Source organism: Typopeltis vanoorti, chromosome 15 (genome assembly GCF_054136105.1).
Source record: "Typopeltis vanoorti isolate ZY-2024b chromosome 15, IOZ_Tvanoo_1.0, whole genome shotgun sequence".
Taxonomy (NCBI): domain Eukaryota; kingdom Metazoa; phylum Arthropoda; class Arachnida; order Uropygi; family Thelyphonidae; genus Typopeltis; species Typopeltis vanoorti.
In genome coordinates this window covers 121,516,960-121,535,203 of record NC_143563.1, presented here as the reverse complement: position 1 = coordinate 121,535,203, position 18,244 = coordinate 121,516,960, and the positions used below count along the sequence as shown (strand labels likewise).

The following is an 18,244-nucleotide window of genomic DNA, read 5'->3' as shown; positions in this document are numbered from 1 at the left end:
AATGACAATCAAGGAAAAGAAGGAGTAGCCATAGTATTCAACACAAAATACAAGGCTAATCTTCTTGAATGGCAGTCAGTCTCAAGTAGAGTAATGTGGGCAAATATGAGAATGGGGAACTGGACAATGAGACTTTTTTTTTTGTGCCTATGGTCCCACAGAAGGTTCTACTAAGGTAGAAGTGGAGGAATTTTTTGACGCTTTAGAAAAAGCAACTGACACAATGAAAAAGGAAAAGTTGGTCCTTGTTGGGGATCTAAATAGCAGAGTAAGAAATGATTGTGAGACATAAAAAAATATTTTGGGAAAATTTGGAGAAAAGAGCAAAGCTAATAATAATGGCAAATATCTGTTGGATTTCTGTTCAGGACATGGACTGGTTATTACTAACACCATTTTCCAACATAAAAATGTGCACAAATTCACATGGAGAGAAGAGGCCAGGAATAAGAAAAGTCTCATTGACTGTTATTGTTGATAGTGATATTTTCTCCCTGGTGCAGGACAATACAGTGTACAGAGGATTTGAAATTGAAAGTGATCACTATTTAGTCATGAGCAGGATAAAATTGAATTTCATATTGAAAAGAATAACATGTAAGAAATTTTAAAGCAAATAAAAGTTGAGCAGCTCTCAGATGTGAACTGTAGACTAAAATACACAAAGATTATTGAAGAAAAAATGAAAGAATTGGAGAACAGGAATCAAACCTTGGAGATTCAGTGGCAAACTCTGAAGAAAACACTGATTGATTCTGCCAGAGAGGCATGTGGTGAGGTTGTCTGTAAGGATAAAAAAATCAGAACTCCCTGATGAACACAGGAAGTTAAAGAGGCAGTGAAGAAAAAGAAGAAAGCATATCAAAAGTTCCTGTCAAATAAGTCAGCTTGTGCTCTTAGAGAATATAGAGACAAATGCAGGAATGCTAAACACTGTGTAAAACTAGCTAAACAAAAGTCATGGGAGGACTTTGGCAAGAATATAGAAAATAAATATCAAGAAGGTGGCAAAATATTCTGGAGGTTGTTGAAGAAGCTTAGAAATGGAGGAAAGAGTGCTGTAAAAGGAGTTAGAGATGATAAAGGTGACATGAAAACAGGAGAAAAAGATATCCTTGAAGTATGGAGTAATTACTTAGAAAAATTGCTAAATGAAACTAGCAGTGATGACAGCACAGTGCTAAAAAATACTGACCAGGCATGCAGTCAGGAATACATATCCATACTTGAAGTAGAAAAAGCCATCAAAGGCTTGAAATGTGGAAAGGCAGCAGGAGTAGATGATATTCGACCAGAAATGCTGAAGTATGGTGGTATAAAAGTCTTACAGTAGCTGCACTGCATAGTTCAGAAAGCCTGGACAGACGGACGAATTCCCGATGATTGGAGTAGAGCTCTCATAGTACCCATATATAAAAAGGGAAATAAAACTGAATGTGAGAATTACAGAGGTAGTTCCCTACTGAGTGTTCCTGGCAAGATCTATGCAAGAATACTTGAGAAACGGTTCAGAAGAATTGTGGAAGAAAAGCTTGGTGAAGAACAAGCTGGATTCAGGCCAAATAGAGGCTGTCAGGATCAGATCTTCACTTTACGACAAATAGTCGAGAAAGCATGGGAATATAAGAAAGATCTGTATTTAAGTTTTGTCGATTTGGAAAAGGCATATGACAAGGTCCCAAGAGAGAAGCTATTCAATATGCTGCAGTTATATGATGTCAGCGGAGCACTATATCAAGCAATACTTAGTCTTTATTTGAGTTGTAAGTCAGCAGTTAGAATTGAAGGAAGTACAGGAAGATGGTTTAATGTTAAATCTGGTGTAAGACAAGGATGTACATTATCCCCTCTGTTATTCATTATCTATATGGATCACATTATGAAGGAAAGTGGTATTAAACCTGATATCAAAATTGGAGATGTTAATGTTAGCTCTTTGCTTTATGCGGATGATATTATACTTCTAAATAAATCCGCTACAAGTCTCCAAGATTCTCTGACTAAACTGAATAGCTGTTGTAATAGATATGGTATGAAGGTCAGCAATAAAAAGACAAAGACAATGAAAATAGGCAGAATCATTGAAAATGTCAACTGTGTTGTGAATGGAGAACCTGTGGAACAAGTAAAACATTTCAGCTACTTAGGCACAATTTTTACTGAAGATGGTAAATTAAATATAGAAATAGACAACAGAATCAGCAAAGCTGGTATGGTGGGAAGTCAATTGAATAAATTCATATGGAATAAGAGAGAAATTAGTCAGAACACTAAATTAGCTGTATACAAGACAGTGTTCAATCCAGTTTTAACTTATGGAGCTGAGAGCTGGGTCAGAAGTAGAACACTTGACTAAAGACTGGAGGCTGCATATATGAGAGTCGTGAGAAAGATTATAGGCGTGAACAGATGGCATCAATGGCAATATCATATTAAAAATGAGGATATTAGGAAAGAACTTGACATTGTCAGCATCCAGGAATGCATTAGCAGAGATAATCTCAGATGGTATGGTCACTTAAATAGAATGGGAGAGGAAAGATTAGCAAAACAAGTGTTCTCTGCCAGGTTGGCAGGAAAACGACCCAGAGGAAGACCAAGATATAGGTGGATTGATACGGTACAAAGTGCCTTAGACGATAGAAATATAAGATCTGATAATGTTGGAATCTTGACAAGTAACAGACTGATTTGGAGGAAAATTGTAGATAGGAAGTTAGTAATGATGTAATTTTTTCATGTAGTACTGTCATATCCTATACACCCCTTGAGGGTACATGGCAGGAATTTGATGATGATGAAAAGAAAAAATAGAGAGAAATATCAATATGAACTAGAAAATAAGATCAGCAGTACTGATACTCATAGACCCCTAGAAGTAACCTGGACTGATCCAAGAGACAAAATGAAGGAATGTGCTAAAGGTCTTCTGGGTGAGGCAGAGAGGAGAGGATGGACGCCCTGGATTACTGAGAAGGTGATAGAAAAAAATGGACGAAAGAAGAAAATGGAAGACTAAGAACAGCGATGTAGCCCAAGTGAGGTATGAAGAGATCAATAAACAAAAGTAAAAATTCTGGCTAAAAAGGCAAAGGAAGACTCGCTCAATCAGGTCTGCAAGGAAATAGCGGAAAATAATACAGCAAATGACATGGAAAAGGTCATGAAGGCTTGAACTTGATTTCAGGGAAGAAGAGAAGGATAAAAAGCAGTTGCTGTGAAGGATGAAAGAGGAAAGATTTTGTTGGAAAAAAATGATAAGATGGAAGAAGTATGTTATAGAAATTTATGGAGAGACAGATAATCTGGAATGTGATCAGACAGAAAATGATGATGTCCCAGAAATTAAGGAATGGGAAACCGAAGCAAGCATTAAAAGAATAAAGGATAGAAAAGTTCCTGGAGTGGAACTTTTCTATCCTTTTCAAGGAGAGTTACTGAAGAAGGCATTGGGAAAGGAAGGCATAAAACTTCTATCCATCATTCTTTACTAACAGTCTGGAGGAGGATAGAATACCTAAAGACTTCGTAAGATCTAATTTTATTCCTATTCGCAAGGCTACAGGAATGACAGATTGCAGCAAGCACAGAACTATCAGCTGGATTAGCCACATTGCACGTACTAATCAACATAATATATAGAAGAATGGAACAGATGATAGAGAGGGAATTAAATGAAGCACAGTTTGCTTTCAGGAGAAACAGGGGAGCCAGGGAAGCTATCACAACACTACAGATATTGGGCTGAAAGCATGATTGAGTGCGATAAAAATTTATATCTATGCTTTGTGGACTATGAAAAAGCTTTCGACAACATTATTCACTCTGTTTTGTTTGATATTTTGCATAAAATAGGAATAAATAAAAATAATGAAAATTTTGTTCAGAATATAAAAAACTCAAGAAGCCTGGGTCAGATTTGAAGGAGAGGATACTGAATGGATCCCCATAAGAAAGGGTGTGGGATGACCTCATTCCTTTTTAATGTCTATAGTGAATGGATGATGAGGAAGGCCTTGGAAGATCTGAAGGATGGAATAGAGATAAATGGACATCTGATAAATAATATAAGATATGCAGATGACATTGTACTTATGAGCAAAATAGAGGAAGGCTTGCAAAGAATTTTGAACAGACCGAACAGGGTTGGAAATGAGAGATAAAAAAATTAGCTAACGCCTTTTTATTCCCGCATATAGGGAGTAGGAGAGGCCATTTAGTCCTATCTAACTTTTGGAGACTGGGTGGGCAGCTCACACTCCACTGGCAGCTAATCAGAGCTAGCTGGCCTAAGGCCATCACTAATTAAGTGGTACGCAGTGAAGAGAAACAGCTCAACAAGTACCACCATCTCATGGTCTCTAACCCCAACACAACATATTTAATGTCTGAAATAATGTGGGTTCTATGGTCGATTTTCTTGAGTTTATGGGACGAAAAACCTGCTTGCCCATGACAGAGATCAACTATCTCAGGAATCGTTCAAAAAAAAAAAAAAAGGCATAGAAAAATTTCCTCTAGTCGATGACTAGATTCTAAACAAAGTCTTCCTTTGTGTAGTCAAGCACAGTGGTGTGCAAACGTCACATCCACTGAACTACACAGGCTCTGGAAATGAGAGATATAAAATGAAAATAAATATTCAGAAGACAAAAGATGAAGATAGCAAGGAAAGGAAATGATAGATGGAAATTATTTTGAACAGACAAAGAATAGACAATGTAAAAAGTTTTGAATATCTTGGGCATTGGATAACAAAAGACAATAGATCTAATTATGAAATTAAGAAAAGAATTAAAAAAGCAAAAGCAGCATTTTTCCAATTATACCACATATTAGAACAAACAGTTAAAAGTAAGAATCCTTAAGACATCTGGAGCATGGGGACATATGGATGAGAGTCCTAGACGATCAATATGGACATGAGTGACCAACTGAACACATTTGAAATGCGGTGCTTGAGAAAAATGGATCGTAACAGCTGGACTGAAAGAGTGAGCAATGATGAGATTCTTAAAAGATTCAAAATGAAAAGAAACTATATGGCTAGTATCCAAAGAAGAAAAATAGCGTTTGCAGGACATTTGATGAGGGGTTCTTCTGGAGAGCTTCCCAGAATAGTATTGCAGGGGGATGGTGGAGGGAAGGAGAGGAAAATCCCGACTGCAATGGAAAAACAACAAAGATTGGATGGGCAAGAATCTCATAGATGCAAGAGATAGAGAGGCATGGAAGCAGACTGTTCATCAGCTGCAACGCTCTTAAAGAGAAGGCCACAGGATTAGATTAAATTATGAGGAGAGAATGCAGTATGTGGATTACAGATTCTGGTTGATAGGAGAAAGAAGGCTAATATGATAGAGGTTTACAAACTGAATGGTTGTTACAGATATTGTCTGGCGATTTTTTTTTTTTTTTTTCCCAGTATGGAAGATGGAGAGAAAACACAGGGTCATCCATGAAACTCCAGTTTGTTCACAGGTAAGAAAGGAGAAAGAACTACAGTTTTCTCTCACAGAGCAGTGAGTGAGTAAGTGGAATAGTTTGTCTGTTGAGGTAGTGAATGCATCCAGTGTGAATAGGTTTTAGGACAGCTGATATGGGTGATGAATAGCCTCCCTCAGTGAGTCCTTCATTCCATGGAGGTCTCAAATTGAATAACACCTGTAAAAAAGATCATATGAAAATCAACAATAAAAAGACCAAAACTATTCGAATAGGTAGAAACATTGAGCATATCAACTACAATTGGAATGGAGATCCTATGGAAAAAGTAAAACATTCAGCTATATATGCACAATTTTTAGTGAAGATGGCAAGTTAAATCTGGAAATAGACAACAGAATAAGCAAAATCGATACGATTATAGCCAGCTGAATAAATTTATAAGTAATAAGAGAGAAATTAGCCCAAACACCAAATTAGCAGTATACAAGAGGATGTTAAAAACTGTTTAAGTTATGAATTTGAGAGTTGAGTAAGAAATAAAGCATGTCATCGAAGACTACAAATATGAGTTCTGAGAAAAATTAGGAGTGAACAGATGGCCATCACATTAAAAATGAAGATATCAGAAAGGATAATGTGAACAGATCTAATCTACAGTAGAATAGCTCCTAAACAGAATGGGAGAAAAGGTTAGCAAAGCAGGTGTTTGATGGCAAGATAGCAGAAAGAGAACTAGACTAAGACCAAGGCCTAGGTCATTGGTCGCCAAAGTGGTGGATATAACATTGTTAGGGGTTGATAGAAAAATATAAGACATGATTGTATGGGTAATATTTAATTTGGTTAACTTGATTTACCTCCATCCTGACTGACTACGCAATTAAGAGTGAATCGTGGAAGTAGCGACATGAATAGGACCTGTAAGTTGGAGCAAGGTCATGAAAATAGTTACAGAGGCCAATCATGTAGGCCAAAATGATGTATTTACCAATAAACGAATGTCGGTGGTTCCCGCCCAGCGGGAGCAAGATTACAACACATGCGTGGTTGCGTATTTACTTATACTTACACGTATTCGATCCCAGTCTCATTTTTGTGCATCGACACACAAGTGAGCATTAATGTTCTAAAATTCATCAACATACATATTATAATTCAATCGTTGTTCATTCACGAACTAAACTTCAATATGTTGAAGAGTTGAGCAGGGCTGGTAGTTTTGTACATCCTATATATATACCTATAGGAAGATTGTATTATTGTTATTTTGTTATCTAAATTAAATTTTATATTTTATATATTATTTATCCCTCCTATCAAATATGGAATGTTAAGAAGGACATCAAAAACAAAAACGTATCCCTTTGACGTTAAGCCAATATAATAATATATACTATATTATACCTACAAGAAACACTAACTATAAAATAAACAATCTAAAAACTCACATAAGCGTCTTTTTTGCTTGTCCTATTATAATTACGTAATAGTAAAATAGAGGGGGGGGGGTCGATAAAAAGTTAAGAAACTCTTGAAGGGGTCGACGGTCAAAGAAGTTTGGCGGCCCCTCGTCTAAGTGGATTAATTCAATCAGAAGCGACTTGAAAATGATAGTCATGACAATATTGGAGTGATGAAAAGCAATAGACTAATTTGGAGGGAAATTGTTAACAGGAGATTAATAATAATGTAAACTTAATAATATAGTGCTGTGATAGAACCTAAACATACTTTGAGGCTACATACAAAGAAATCAATGATGAAATAAATTAAATAAATCATCTAGTATCTTATTTTAAGAGGAGCAGTCTTGAGTCTAACAGAGCTTTGCCTATGTTTTGATCCTAGACACCAAGAAGTATATACAATGTTTTTGCAGAACTGCTGGTTCTGCAAAAATTGAGATCAAGTGGAAAGTAAGTCCTATGTTCTACTTAGTGACTATAATCTAACCCATGTTTTTTACAACTATTGTTTGAAGTGTAATATGACATATTCTGTTATAATATCAGAAAAAGTAATATCACTGCATTACAATATGATCTATCATGGACAATATCTCAGATACTGTGTCAACAATGAAAGTGGCTTTCTAACCTTTCTGGATGCTTAAATAATCCACACTTGTACAGGCAATATTCAGTTTATTGCAACGTCACTCTACTCACAGAAACATCCATCCTCAGACCATCTATCACAGAAAATTATCAAAGCTATTATCAAACCTCATGTACATCAATCTCACTTGTATACAGATTCCTTTCTGTAGAAAGAATTAAAATAAAAGTCAACACAATTACTAATGGATATAACAAAAGCAGCTGCCATCCAGAAAATTATCAGCAGGTGTCATAAGATTATCCTTGCAAAAAGAAAGGATAATCTGTATGGCACCTTCACCAAATCAGAAACGCTTCTTTTCTACCCTCATCCAAAGGAAAATTATCATTTCTAGTTCCTTGCTCGGTGTCTGTTAAATAACCCGTTTATACAGGGACTTTGTTATTTGGGTCCGACAGGATCATTCTGTTGACAATTAAAATCTTATAACATCAAGACTAGTTCTAAGTTTAAGGATCTCATAATCTTAGCTTTGTTAGCCATGTTACTAACACTAGACAAGAGTTCTACTGAAACAAACTGAAATTCTGAACTCCAGTTAAATTTGTTTGCTTGTTACTTGAAAATTGGAAAACACCTTTTGAATCTCACCTTGACTGCATGCTTATCTCAAAGTTTTGGGAAGTAGATTAACTATTAATAAATAAGTACAGTTCTGCCGCACCTTACAACTATCTACTGATATGACACTTTTCAATTATGACCAATGCCTTTTTAAACGATGCTATATGCATATGATGGTTTTTAGCGCAATATGACATCTGAATCAACTGATGCTCAGTTTTTGTTGATTGTTTGTTTATGAAATTGTCGCTCACTGCATCTCTGTTTCTGTATGAATTATAAGCTGTTTATAATTTTTAAGATAAGCTTTTATTTTAATGTTGTTAACAATGGAAGATAAATAAAATAAGAGTACTGTTGCCTCTATGAAAAGAAGACTGCTAAACCATGATTAAAATTATTGAATTTAGTAATGATTGTGTACTGAACACAGCTATGCTGCTGTAAACTTGCCTTGGGAAAACTACTATTGCTGCAGTTGTTAAAAAGAAGATAAAATTCTCAGTGAAGTGAAAAAGTGTTTCACCAGTTAATACTCCAGCTATTCCTAACTTATACGGACTGTAATTTTCCATTTCTTATTTTGTTCACAAAAATTATTGTAAATTTTTCCTTTGCAAATGTGATGTAAACAAAGCACTTATTTACATGAGTAATGCACATGGTGTATATAATGTTTTAAATGTATTACATGTACCTACAAATGTGTATGTTGTGTGGGGTAATTCACTGTATTATGAAATTTGCTATATGACATTGATCTGGAAGAACATAACGTGTCACAAGAGTGTGGTAGGAATGTACATATTTATTGTAATAATGACTTTTATAAACCTATAACACTCTATTTCAATTACAAAGAGAGTTACTTCTTACAGACCTGTGACAAAGATGAGTAAGCACGTTATATGCAATTGATGTTTTAAATATCAGCTGATCACTCCTTAATCACGCACTTATAACAAAGAAGAAATGTTCATGAGTTAATAAACTCTATTATTCTCCACATATGCAAATTGTTATTAACAACATAATAAGATGAGGAAAATATCAGACATTGGAAAAAAAAAAAAAATGAAATTTTTAATGAAGGGTCGCAATCCTGAAATCTCAAGGAAAAAAAAATGCCTTTATGAAATCCAAAGACTAACAAAACTTAGCCAAGCTGGTGAATGCCATAACATCTTCCTTCAAAAACTATTCACTTCAATTTAAGTATTAATCAGATATAAACAATAATTTAAAATTAAATTAATTGAAATTTAAAATATTACTTTTTTATTGATCGTTGGTGAAGAACACTTGAACTTCCACCTAGAGTATCATCAAGACGAAACCTTGCCTTTTCCTCAACTGTCATTCTGTTAATTTTTTTCTGAACTGCTTCTAAAACACGGATTGTTGAGAGATTGGTTTCCAGGACAACATCAAGCTAGAAAATATATAATGATCTCAGAATGATAATAAATGTCATTTGTTTTTTAAATGATGAGTACAGCAACTATTAAGTTATGCTTTTAACATCACTAATCATATATATAACAAAATATCAAATTTAAAATAATGCTTCTGCAATTTTTATGTGTACACAACCACTATATTTATCTTAATTCGTGTTATAACCCTGCTTCATTCATTGGATGGGGATGCCTCTTCTGCTTATTTTTCATTTCTAGAAATTTGACGTGGGGATAACACAGGAGTATGGACACACTAGAAACACAGAACTATTATAATTACAAACATGCACCTCCATGTGGTCCAAAGATTCCATCATGGAAGTCGAAAACTATCTGCACAATATCTATTATACCTCTCCTTGAATCCATTAACAGACAAATTACTCACAATATACTCTGGCAGCCCATTCCATTCATCTGGTCCTCACAACTTTGCTAACCACACCCTTGCTTAATTTATTGGATGACCTCTTTGCTATGTATTAATCCTATAAAATCCTTTATATAAATTGAATGTTCTGTCATATACCCTCTTTTTTGCTTATCAATCAACTTTTGCAACACAAAGAAAACTCAATCTATCATTATAAGGAGCATTATAGAGAACGCTCACCATCTTGTTCACTCGCTCATGGATCCTCCCCACCACTTCATCCACCTGACATGAAGATAGTAATTGAGATGTGATTGTATCACGTCTTTGTAAATAGGAATGGTAACTCATCTCTATGGTAGGATGTTCTTCAATATCATGCAATTCTGTGAACTACCCTGGCTACCTTAACAATATGCCTTTTTGAAACGCCAACTATCTATTACTATACCCAAATCCTTGGTTTCATCAATTACCTAGAGTACAGTTCCCACAATGTAGTACATACTTTGTAATATTATTATCCAAAAATAGCTAAATTTGCACTTTTCCATATTAAATTAGCATTCATTATGCTTTGCCTATACAGTTTGCCTACTGAAATTATCCTGTAAGCTCTCCATCACCTTGATTAACTATTACTCTGACTTTGCATCATCAGCAAACAACTGAATACCTACCTTCAAATTAATTCCTATATCTGTTATGTAGAAATTAAACTGTAGTCGTTGAAGCACAGAGCCTTGAGTCATCTACCACTCTTGCATTCTGCTCCTCCATACACTATGTTTTGGTATTTCTCCATCAGCCACTCTTATATCCATATCCATCCTCATTTAGTCTAATTCACATAACAGAATTCAATGCACTATCCTGTCAAAGACCTCTGCAAAATCCAGTAGTATACCATCGTTTAGTCATTCCCTTTATCCAACTCTGCCGTCATTTTATTATAAATATTATAAGTTAGTAGAATACTAAGGCATGACCAATCCTTCACATAGTATCATATTCTTATCCACTTATTACTGATTTCTCTTTCTGACCAACTTTCTCAGTACTTTTAACACCACTCCTGAGATGTTGATTGGTCTATAATTTGTTATCACAGTATACAATTTTTTTCTGTATACTTCAAAAGAAAGATTAGCATCATCTTCAACTGAGATGAGAATGTCTAGAAATGAAATGGATCTATCTACTTATGATGTAGAAATCCAAAGAAGTTTTTTCATTTTGTAGTAAGTAAGAGGGAAAATGACATGGTAAGATGCCTAATTAGTGCTAATGGTAGGAAATGGACATACACAAAAAAAAGTTGAGTTGCTGAGTAATGATTTTACAAAAGGTATATCAACTGCAAAGTCGAGATTTTGCAGTTGCTGATGTGACAAAGATGCATGTCAAAATTGAGGTAGATGAACAGAAGGTGTTCGAGTATACTGAAAAATATGAATGTTAAACACACCAGCAGGACTGAATAGCATGTTCTCTTGCAGATTCATATGTGTGAGAAAAATCTGGCATTCCTCTGAGAAAGTTGTTCAATCTAAGTCTGAGCTCTGGCAGGGTTCCAGAAGAGTGCAAAGAAAATAAGAGTGGGCAAATGCATGAAGTTCGCTTCAAGACAGAGGCAACAAACTATGGATCAGTTAATATATCAGGAGTGGTTATTAAAGTAAAGGAATGTTGGTTAAAGATAAAATCCAAATTGGGTGGTTAGGGATGCAATAAATTAGTGGATAGTACACCTTTCTAAATGGTAGGTTCTATTCATTTATTTATTCACATTTTATAATAAATGTAACAGTGGAATTGGATAAAGGAAATGGCTACACGATAAATATTGCTAACTTTGCAAATGCATTTGACAGAATACCAGATGAAAAACTATTACAAATGTTATCATTAAGACCTCCACAGAGTCACTGTCCTTCAGTTAGGACAGCTGGTTCAGATGTCCTAACTTTACTTGAATTCATTCACCACACACACACATCCAAAGCAATCCATTCCAATGAAGCACCACTTTATGAGAGCAAAATCTAGCTCTCACCCCTTCTTGACAGCATTCATTCTCAAATACCAAGGATGCCTTTGAGCCCTATCCCCACCCTCCATAAAATGAAAATTTCCATTTACTGAAATTCTAAATAACCCTTACAGAAGTTTTAACTCACAATCATATCACACTACTTTCTCCTGTTTGCTAGTATCTGTAGTCTACAAATTCTCAATCTGTCTTCATAATTAGCATTCCACAATCCGGATATTTTTAACACTCTTTTTCAATCTCTCCACTGTATGAGAATCACAACGAAAACCAGGAGACCAGACCAGCATGCAATAGTCGAAGTGAAGTCATATCAAGGCCTTGTAAAGTAGAAAAATTACTTCCTTATCTTTACATATCAAGTTTCCTTTCAGCATTGCAATTATTCTTGGAGTTCAATTTATAATTTTAGCTATATGCCCCTTGAACTTCAATTTCCTGTCTACTAAAACTCCAAGATCAGTAGCCTGATTAGTTTCTTCCAGCATAATCCCACGAATATAATACAATATTGGTTATCTAATCACACTGTAGTGCATGACCTCACATTTATTAGCATTCAATTTATTCTTCAAACTATAGGGATACATTCTGATATAATATCATTTAAGTATTTTATAAATACTCCAATGAACTGTCAATATTCTATCCAACTAATGATACTATGGCAGAGAACCCAACATATTCCCTAAGGGGGTCATAAATTCCTGCTCTGCAGTTCAGCATGTAACCTTTTCTGAAAGGAACATTCGTAAACTTAGCCACTTCCAAGTGCGTACAGCACTGTCATTAACAGTCATTTTCACATGCCCAGAAGTCCAGCCTATTCAAATCAGTCTGTAAGTACTGCAAATTAGCTGCACTCCTGATTACCCCACCTATCTTTGCAACATCAGCAAATAGCTGTATGTCACCTGTCACATCCTCTTGGGATGTGACAGAAACTTTTAAGATATTAAAGGGGATTCATTAGATTGATGCAAGGAAATTTTTCAATATATTACAAATAGAGAACTAGGGACTATCTGTGGAAGTTGTGTATGAATGTGGTTAGCAGGGTTGAGCAGACCAGATGTTTTGCATGGGAAGTGGTGAATGAGTAAAATGAATTGCTAAAATTCGTTGCGAGTTCCTGATAGTGAATAAATTTAGGATAGGATTGATAGATGTGTGAAATGAATTGCTAAAATTCATTGCGAGTTCCTGATAGCCAGACTTTTCTCAGGCATGCTTGCATAACTCTTTCTTGATATATTTAAAGAAACTACAAATTCTTTTGCTTCTTTTTATTACATGGTTCAATGAAAGCTCTTCTTCAAAATACCTGGGAATTAACAGTCTAACCTCTACCAAATTCTTCACTGCATTCAATCTAAACCTTTTCACACTACACTGCTGTGATGTGAGAGCATTTTGTTGGGAAAGACATGAGTTTCCATCCCTTCCAAAATATGAAAGTTCTAATAGGAGCTCCACTTTTCTCTTCCTGAAATTCTAGGTCCACGAGTCTGTCAAAGCCTTTTTTGGGACCTTTTATCATATGCTTGCATAAATGTTTCTTGATATACTTAAGAAAGAAACTACAAGTTCTTTTACTTCTTCTTAGTAGATGGTTCAATGAATGCTCTTTTTTTTTTTTTTCCCCTGCGTTTAGAGTTACAAGTTTGGTAATACAATCTCCATAATCTGACAATATATCTGGTTACTTGGCTGTGACAGACATGTTCGAGAATGATTTTTTTTTTTTTTAAATGTTAATTCCACTCAGAACAGGTCGTAAATCTAGTGCCTATTAGTACCCTTGGTGCACTAACAGTAATCAAGAAAGCTAGTTCTAGAGATAAAATTAGAAACTTTTTTCAAGTTACTTCAGGTCTCCAAATAAGCATGACAAAAACGTATGAAATTCAGCTAACACCTACCTCCTACTTTAGATACTAGCTAAAATAACTTGCTTCAAATGCTTTTCCATATTCCTGATATATATACTGTTCAGTGTTAAATGATTCTGCTAATGTAATCTCCATAGTTTGACAACATATCTAGATAGTATCATTCTGCATAGTATGAACCAAAACATTAATGACCACCTATCCAGTAGTACATTAGGCATCATTTGGCTGAATAATCGCCGAATAATTTGGGTCTTTTTTTTTTTTTTTTTTTTTTTTTTAACATTTTGCTCACAATTTTATTCTGGCTTATGATCACTCTTGCCAGACAGATTATTAGCTTAGGTCCAACAAAGAAATCACAAGGATAGCAGAAGTGTGGGAATGGGGAGAGAAACCATCTATTGACTGGCACCACTGTCTCTCCAATCGAACAAAACTACAGAAACTGAATTCATGGTTTAAAGACAAATAAGCAATAACCAACATTATACTACTGTTTGTGATGGTAAAAAAAAATTATCATAACAAAAATATATCAATTACTAGATGACAGGAGCATCTATGCAATCTTAGTTCAGACAGAAAAGTGTACAACAACATGAATGAGCCAGTCAAAATGATAATTTGCAACACAAAAATAATAAAAACTAAGTTATATAGGTTATAATCTAGATTTCTCATCATACTGACAGAAATGTATCAATTACTTGATGACAGGAAGATCTATGTGATCTTAGTTGGGACAAAAAAGTGTATGACAATATGAATGAACCAGTCAAAATAATCTTTGCAACACAAAAAGAAATGAACACTAGGTTATAAGCTAGATTGCTCATCATACTACAAATATATGATATATATTGGGGACAACCTGTCATATTAGTTATTTATTATTCTTGTAACAGAAATCCCATGTAAAGTGTAGAAGAGCAAAACTGGTATAGCTAATAAAACAAGTATTCTATCTGTGGAATCACACCATGAGGACAATCTTGTATTATGACTAAGCAAACAAACTTGTAAACAAAATATTTATTATATTCAAATCAGGTTGTCTCCCTTCATTTCTGAATATTAAAAACTTCAAAATGGTTGTAATTAAGAGAAATATACTAAATATCCTTGCTGAGAGGCAAGATTTCAGAAAAGAAATGTAAAAGTAGTCTATTCAAACTAATCATACCTCAAACCTTTCATCTTCGCATCTATATATATATTCTTCATATTGAGTTTTGCGTGAACTCACAAAAGTTGAATCTTCTGACCAAGAAGGAAATGATACCCATGTATCATTTAATACCTGCAAAGAATAACAGAATTCACATTCTCAGGTTTCACCTATTTATACCATTAGATTTTTCTAGTCTATATACACACTGGTGAAGGGGTAATTTTGTGGTACTTACTATTATAATAATGGAATTAACTCAAGTAAAATAATCTTTATTAGTAGAATTTTCGCCTGAGTATCACAGGCATCATCAGTAAAAGTACAAAGACTAATTAAACAATAACTGATATATTCACAAAGCACCACCTAAGTAGCTAAGGTTAAATTTCCAAATTTATTTCAACAAAAAAAAAAAATAATAATAATAATTAAAGAAAAATTATGTGTGTGTGTACAATTACAAAAGTCAGGAAAGATCTGCTGATATATAGAGAACTATCTCCCACAAGGAGGAAAGATGTAGACCATCGGATCTGTTTAGGTTAGGGGAGTGAAGTAATGTTTCATATGTTTCTTTGTAAAGCCAATTCCATGAGGAACCGACTTTTGTGAATGACTTTCAGCTTGTTCCACCAAAATCAATGTCTAGTGTTGATGGCATGCTCTGCAAGTCCAGACTGTTCGGGTTCAAGGTACTGAATATATGGCTCATGTTCTTCTAACCGGATCAGAGCAGATCTTCCTGTTTGTCCGAAATATGATAACCCACAAGAGCAGGGAATCTGGTAGACACCTGGATAGCTGAGATACAGGAGCTTGTCCTTTGGAGATGTGAGGAACGTAGAGATTTTTCTGATGGGCCAAAAGGCAACACAAATATTTAGTGGTTTTTTACACTTTAGCTACATGTTTGCTAACACCCTGAACATAGGGGACAGGCATTGTTCCTTCTGTATTTGAAGAGGATGCTGAAGCTGAATTCCGTTAGAGGACAGCATTGAATTACTGCACCAAGAATTTCCTCCAGGCATAGTCAAATTATTGAATTTGTAATTAAGTCCAGTTATTTTTCCTTCAAAAACCAGTCATACCAACAAATCGAAGGAACAGCAATGGGTAATCCAATATCTCCTGCTATTGCCAACTACTTCATAGAGCACTTCGAACAGTGTATCTTTGACAAAATTTCACCCAGACCTAACCTTTGGTTCAGAAATGTGGACGACATTTCTGCCATATGGAAGGCCACTTCAGAAGAATTACAATAGTTTCTCTCAAAAATAAATGCACTTCATCCAAGGATCCAGTTCACATAAGTAAGTAAATAAATAAACAGTTAGCCTTTCTAGACCTTAATTCTTCGCCAACCAGATGGTAACCTACAATTCACAGTCTATAGGAAGAAGACTCATACAGGCCAGTACATCCATACTGAATCACATCACCATCCCAGTCAAAAGGCAGGTACTATAAAAACACTGGTTCATATAGCTCACTCCTCTTGTTCTTCAGAGGAACTATTAGAAAAAGAATAACAATATATTAATTCCTCCTTCATATCCAATGGTTATAAGAATTCCTTCATAAAAAGAGCTTAGTCATGCTTCAGTATCCTCTTCAAATACAGAAGAAACAACATGTATACCTATCCCGTATGTGCAAGGCGTTAGCAAACGCGTAGCTGACGTGTTAAAACCACTAAATATTTGTGTTACCTTTCGACCCATCAGAAAAAATCTCTACATTCCTCATGTCTTCAAAGGACCACATCTCAGCTACCCAGGGGTCTACCAGATTCCCTGCTCTTGTAGGTTATCATATTTCAGACAAACAGGAAGATCTGTTCTGATCCAGTTAAAAGAACACACGTTATATATTCAGTACCTTCAACCTGAACAGTCTGGACTTGCAGAGTCTGCCATCAACATAATTGGTGCACGCCTAGAAACAAAGCAAATATCAACATGGCTTATGAATCCCAGAATCACATAAAAAGTTGAATCCAAAAATGAATCAAAGAGTATTATAATGTAAGCAGGATTTTCATATACAACAGTGGCAAAGGTACCATCAGTGTTCTGAAAAGACAGAACAATGGAGGTCAGTTGTCAAAAGAAAAAGCAATTAATTTTTAGAAAATTGTCAAAAATATAAATATTATTTCTGGACATTTTCCATCTTACCCCTGTAAAATTGGAGTTATATTTATGGTTATTTTGCCTCTTTTCTTAAGGAGTACCCCTTGATTTAAATCATGGGAATTTTACTCCAAATGACTTACAACATTAATGATATTTTAATGGCATAAATTCAAAAGAAAAATATGAAAAACAATTTTTTAACATAACTTAGTAGAATCAGCTACAAAATATATATAATAAAATAAATAAAAATGATTATGTAATTTTAGCAGGAGACTTAAATGCAAGAATTGGAAACACAAAAATTAATAATAATATAGGAATTAGGAATATAGAGAGGACATACTCTAAAAGGAATGGTAAAAAATGATTGACTTAGTAGTTTATAATAAGCTAAAAATAATGAATTCTTTCTATAAACATAAAGACATACATAAATATATTTGGCCAGCAAGAGGATGGAAATCAATATTAGATTACTTTATCTTAAATGAAAGACAAAGTTTTCATTAGATGTTACAGTTCACAGAGGATATGAAATAAACAGTAACCACTTCCTTGTTAAAATAAAATTAAGATTACCACCTAAATGGCTACAAGTAACAAGAACAGAAAGAAAATTTGAAACATTTGTTTATAAAACTGATTATTGAATGACAAAAGTTCAATGGCTATACAAACAAAGAATTAACCAATATCTAGATAAAATAAAACAAAATGATGAAATAGAATGGCTTAATATAAAAACAATACTAAATGCAGCAGCAAATGAAAGCTTAGGAAAGACCAAAAAATTCAATGAAAGGAAAAAACTGAAGATATGGGATGATACAACCAAAGAAATAATCAAAATGAAAAAAGAAGCTTATCATAAATGGCAGTAAAAGATTAGAAGATGAAATTGAATATAACAGCCATAGCTAAAAGAGAAGTCAGAAAAAGACAGAGAATCATGGAACAAATTTTTTTCTAATTTAGAACATGATTTATATAAAATAAGACCCAATGTATATAAGAT

At 34.4% G+C, this 18,244-nt stretch overlaps 1 protein-coding gene across 18 annotated transcripts in view; it reads right to left on the bottom strand.

Moving 5' to 3' along the window:
- The window catches only part of LOC150099111 (paired amphipathic helix protein Sin3a-like), a 578,777-nt gene that overhangs the window by 279,821 nt on the left and 280,712 nt on the right, over window positions 1-18,244 (bottom strand). For all 18 annotated transcript variants that reach the window (XM_090404589.1, XM_090404593.1, XM_090404598.1 and 15 more), the window contains 2 exons: window positions 15,098-15,214; window positions 9,408-9,565 (listed from right to left, as the gene is read on the bottom strand). In XM_090404589.1, the coding sequence (XP_090260715.1) occupies window positions 9,408-9,565; window positions 15,098-15,214 (275 nt within the window). The remainder of the gene's footprint in view (window positions 1-9,407; window positions 9,566-15,097; window positions 15,215-18,244) is intronic.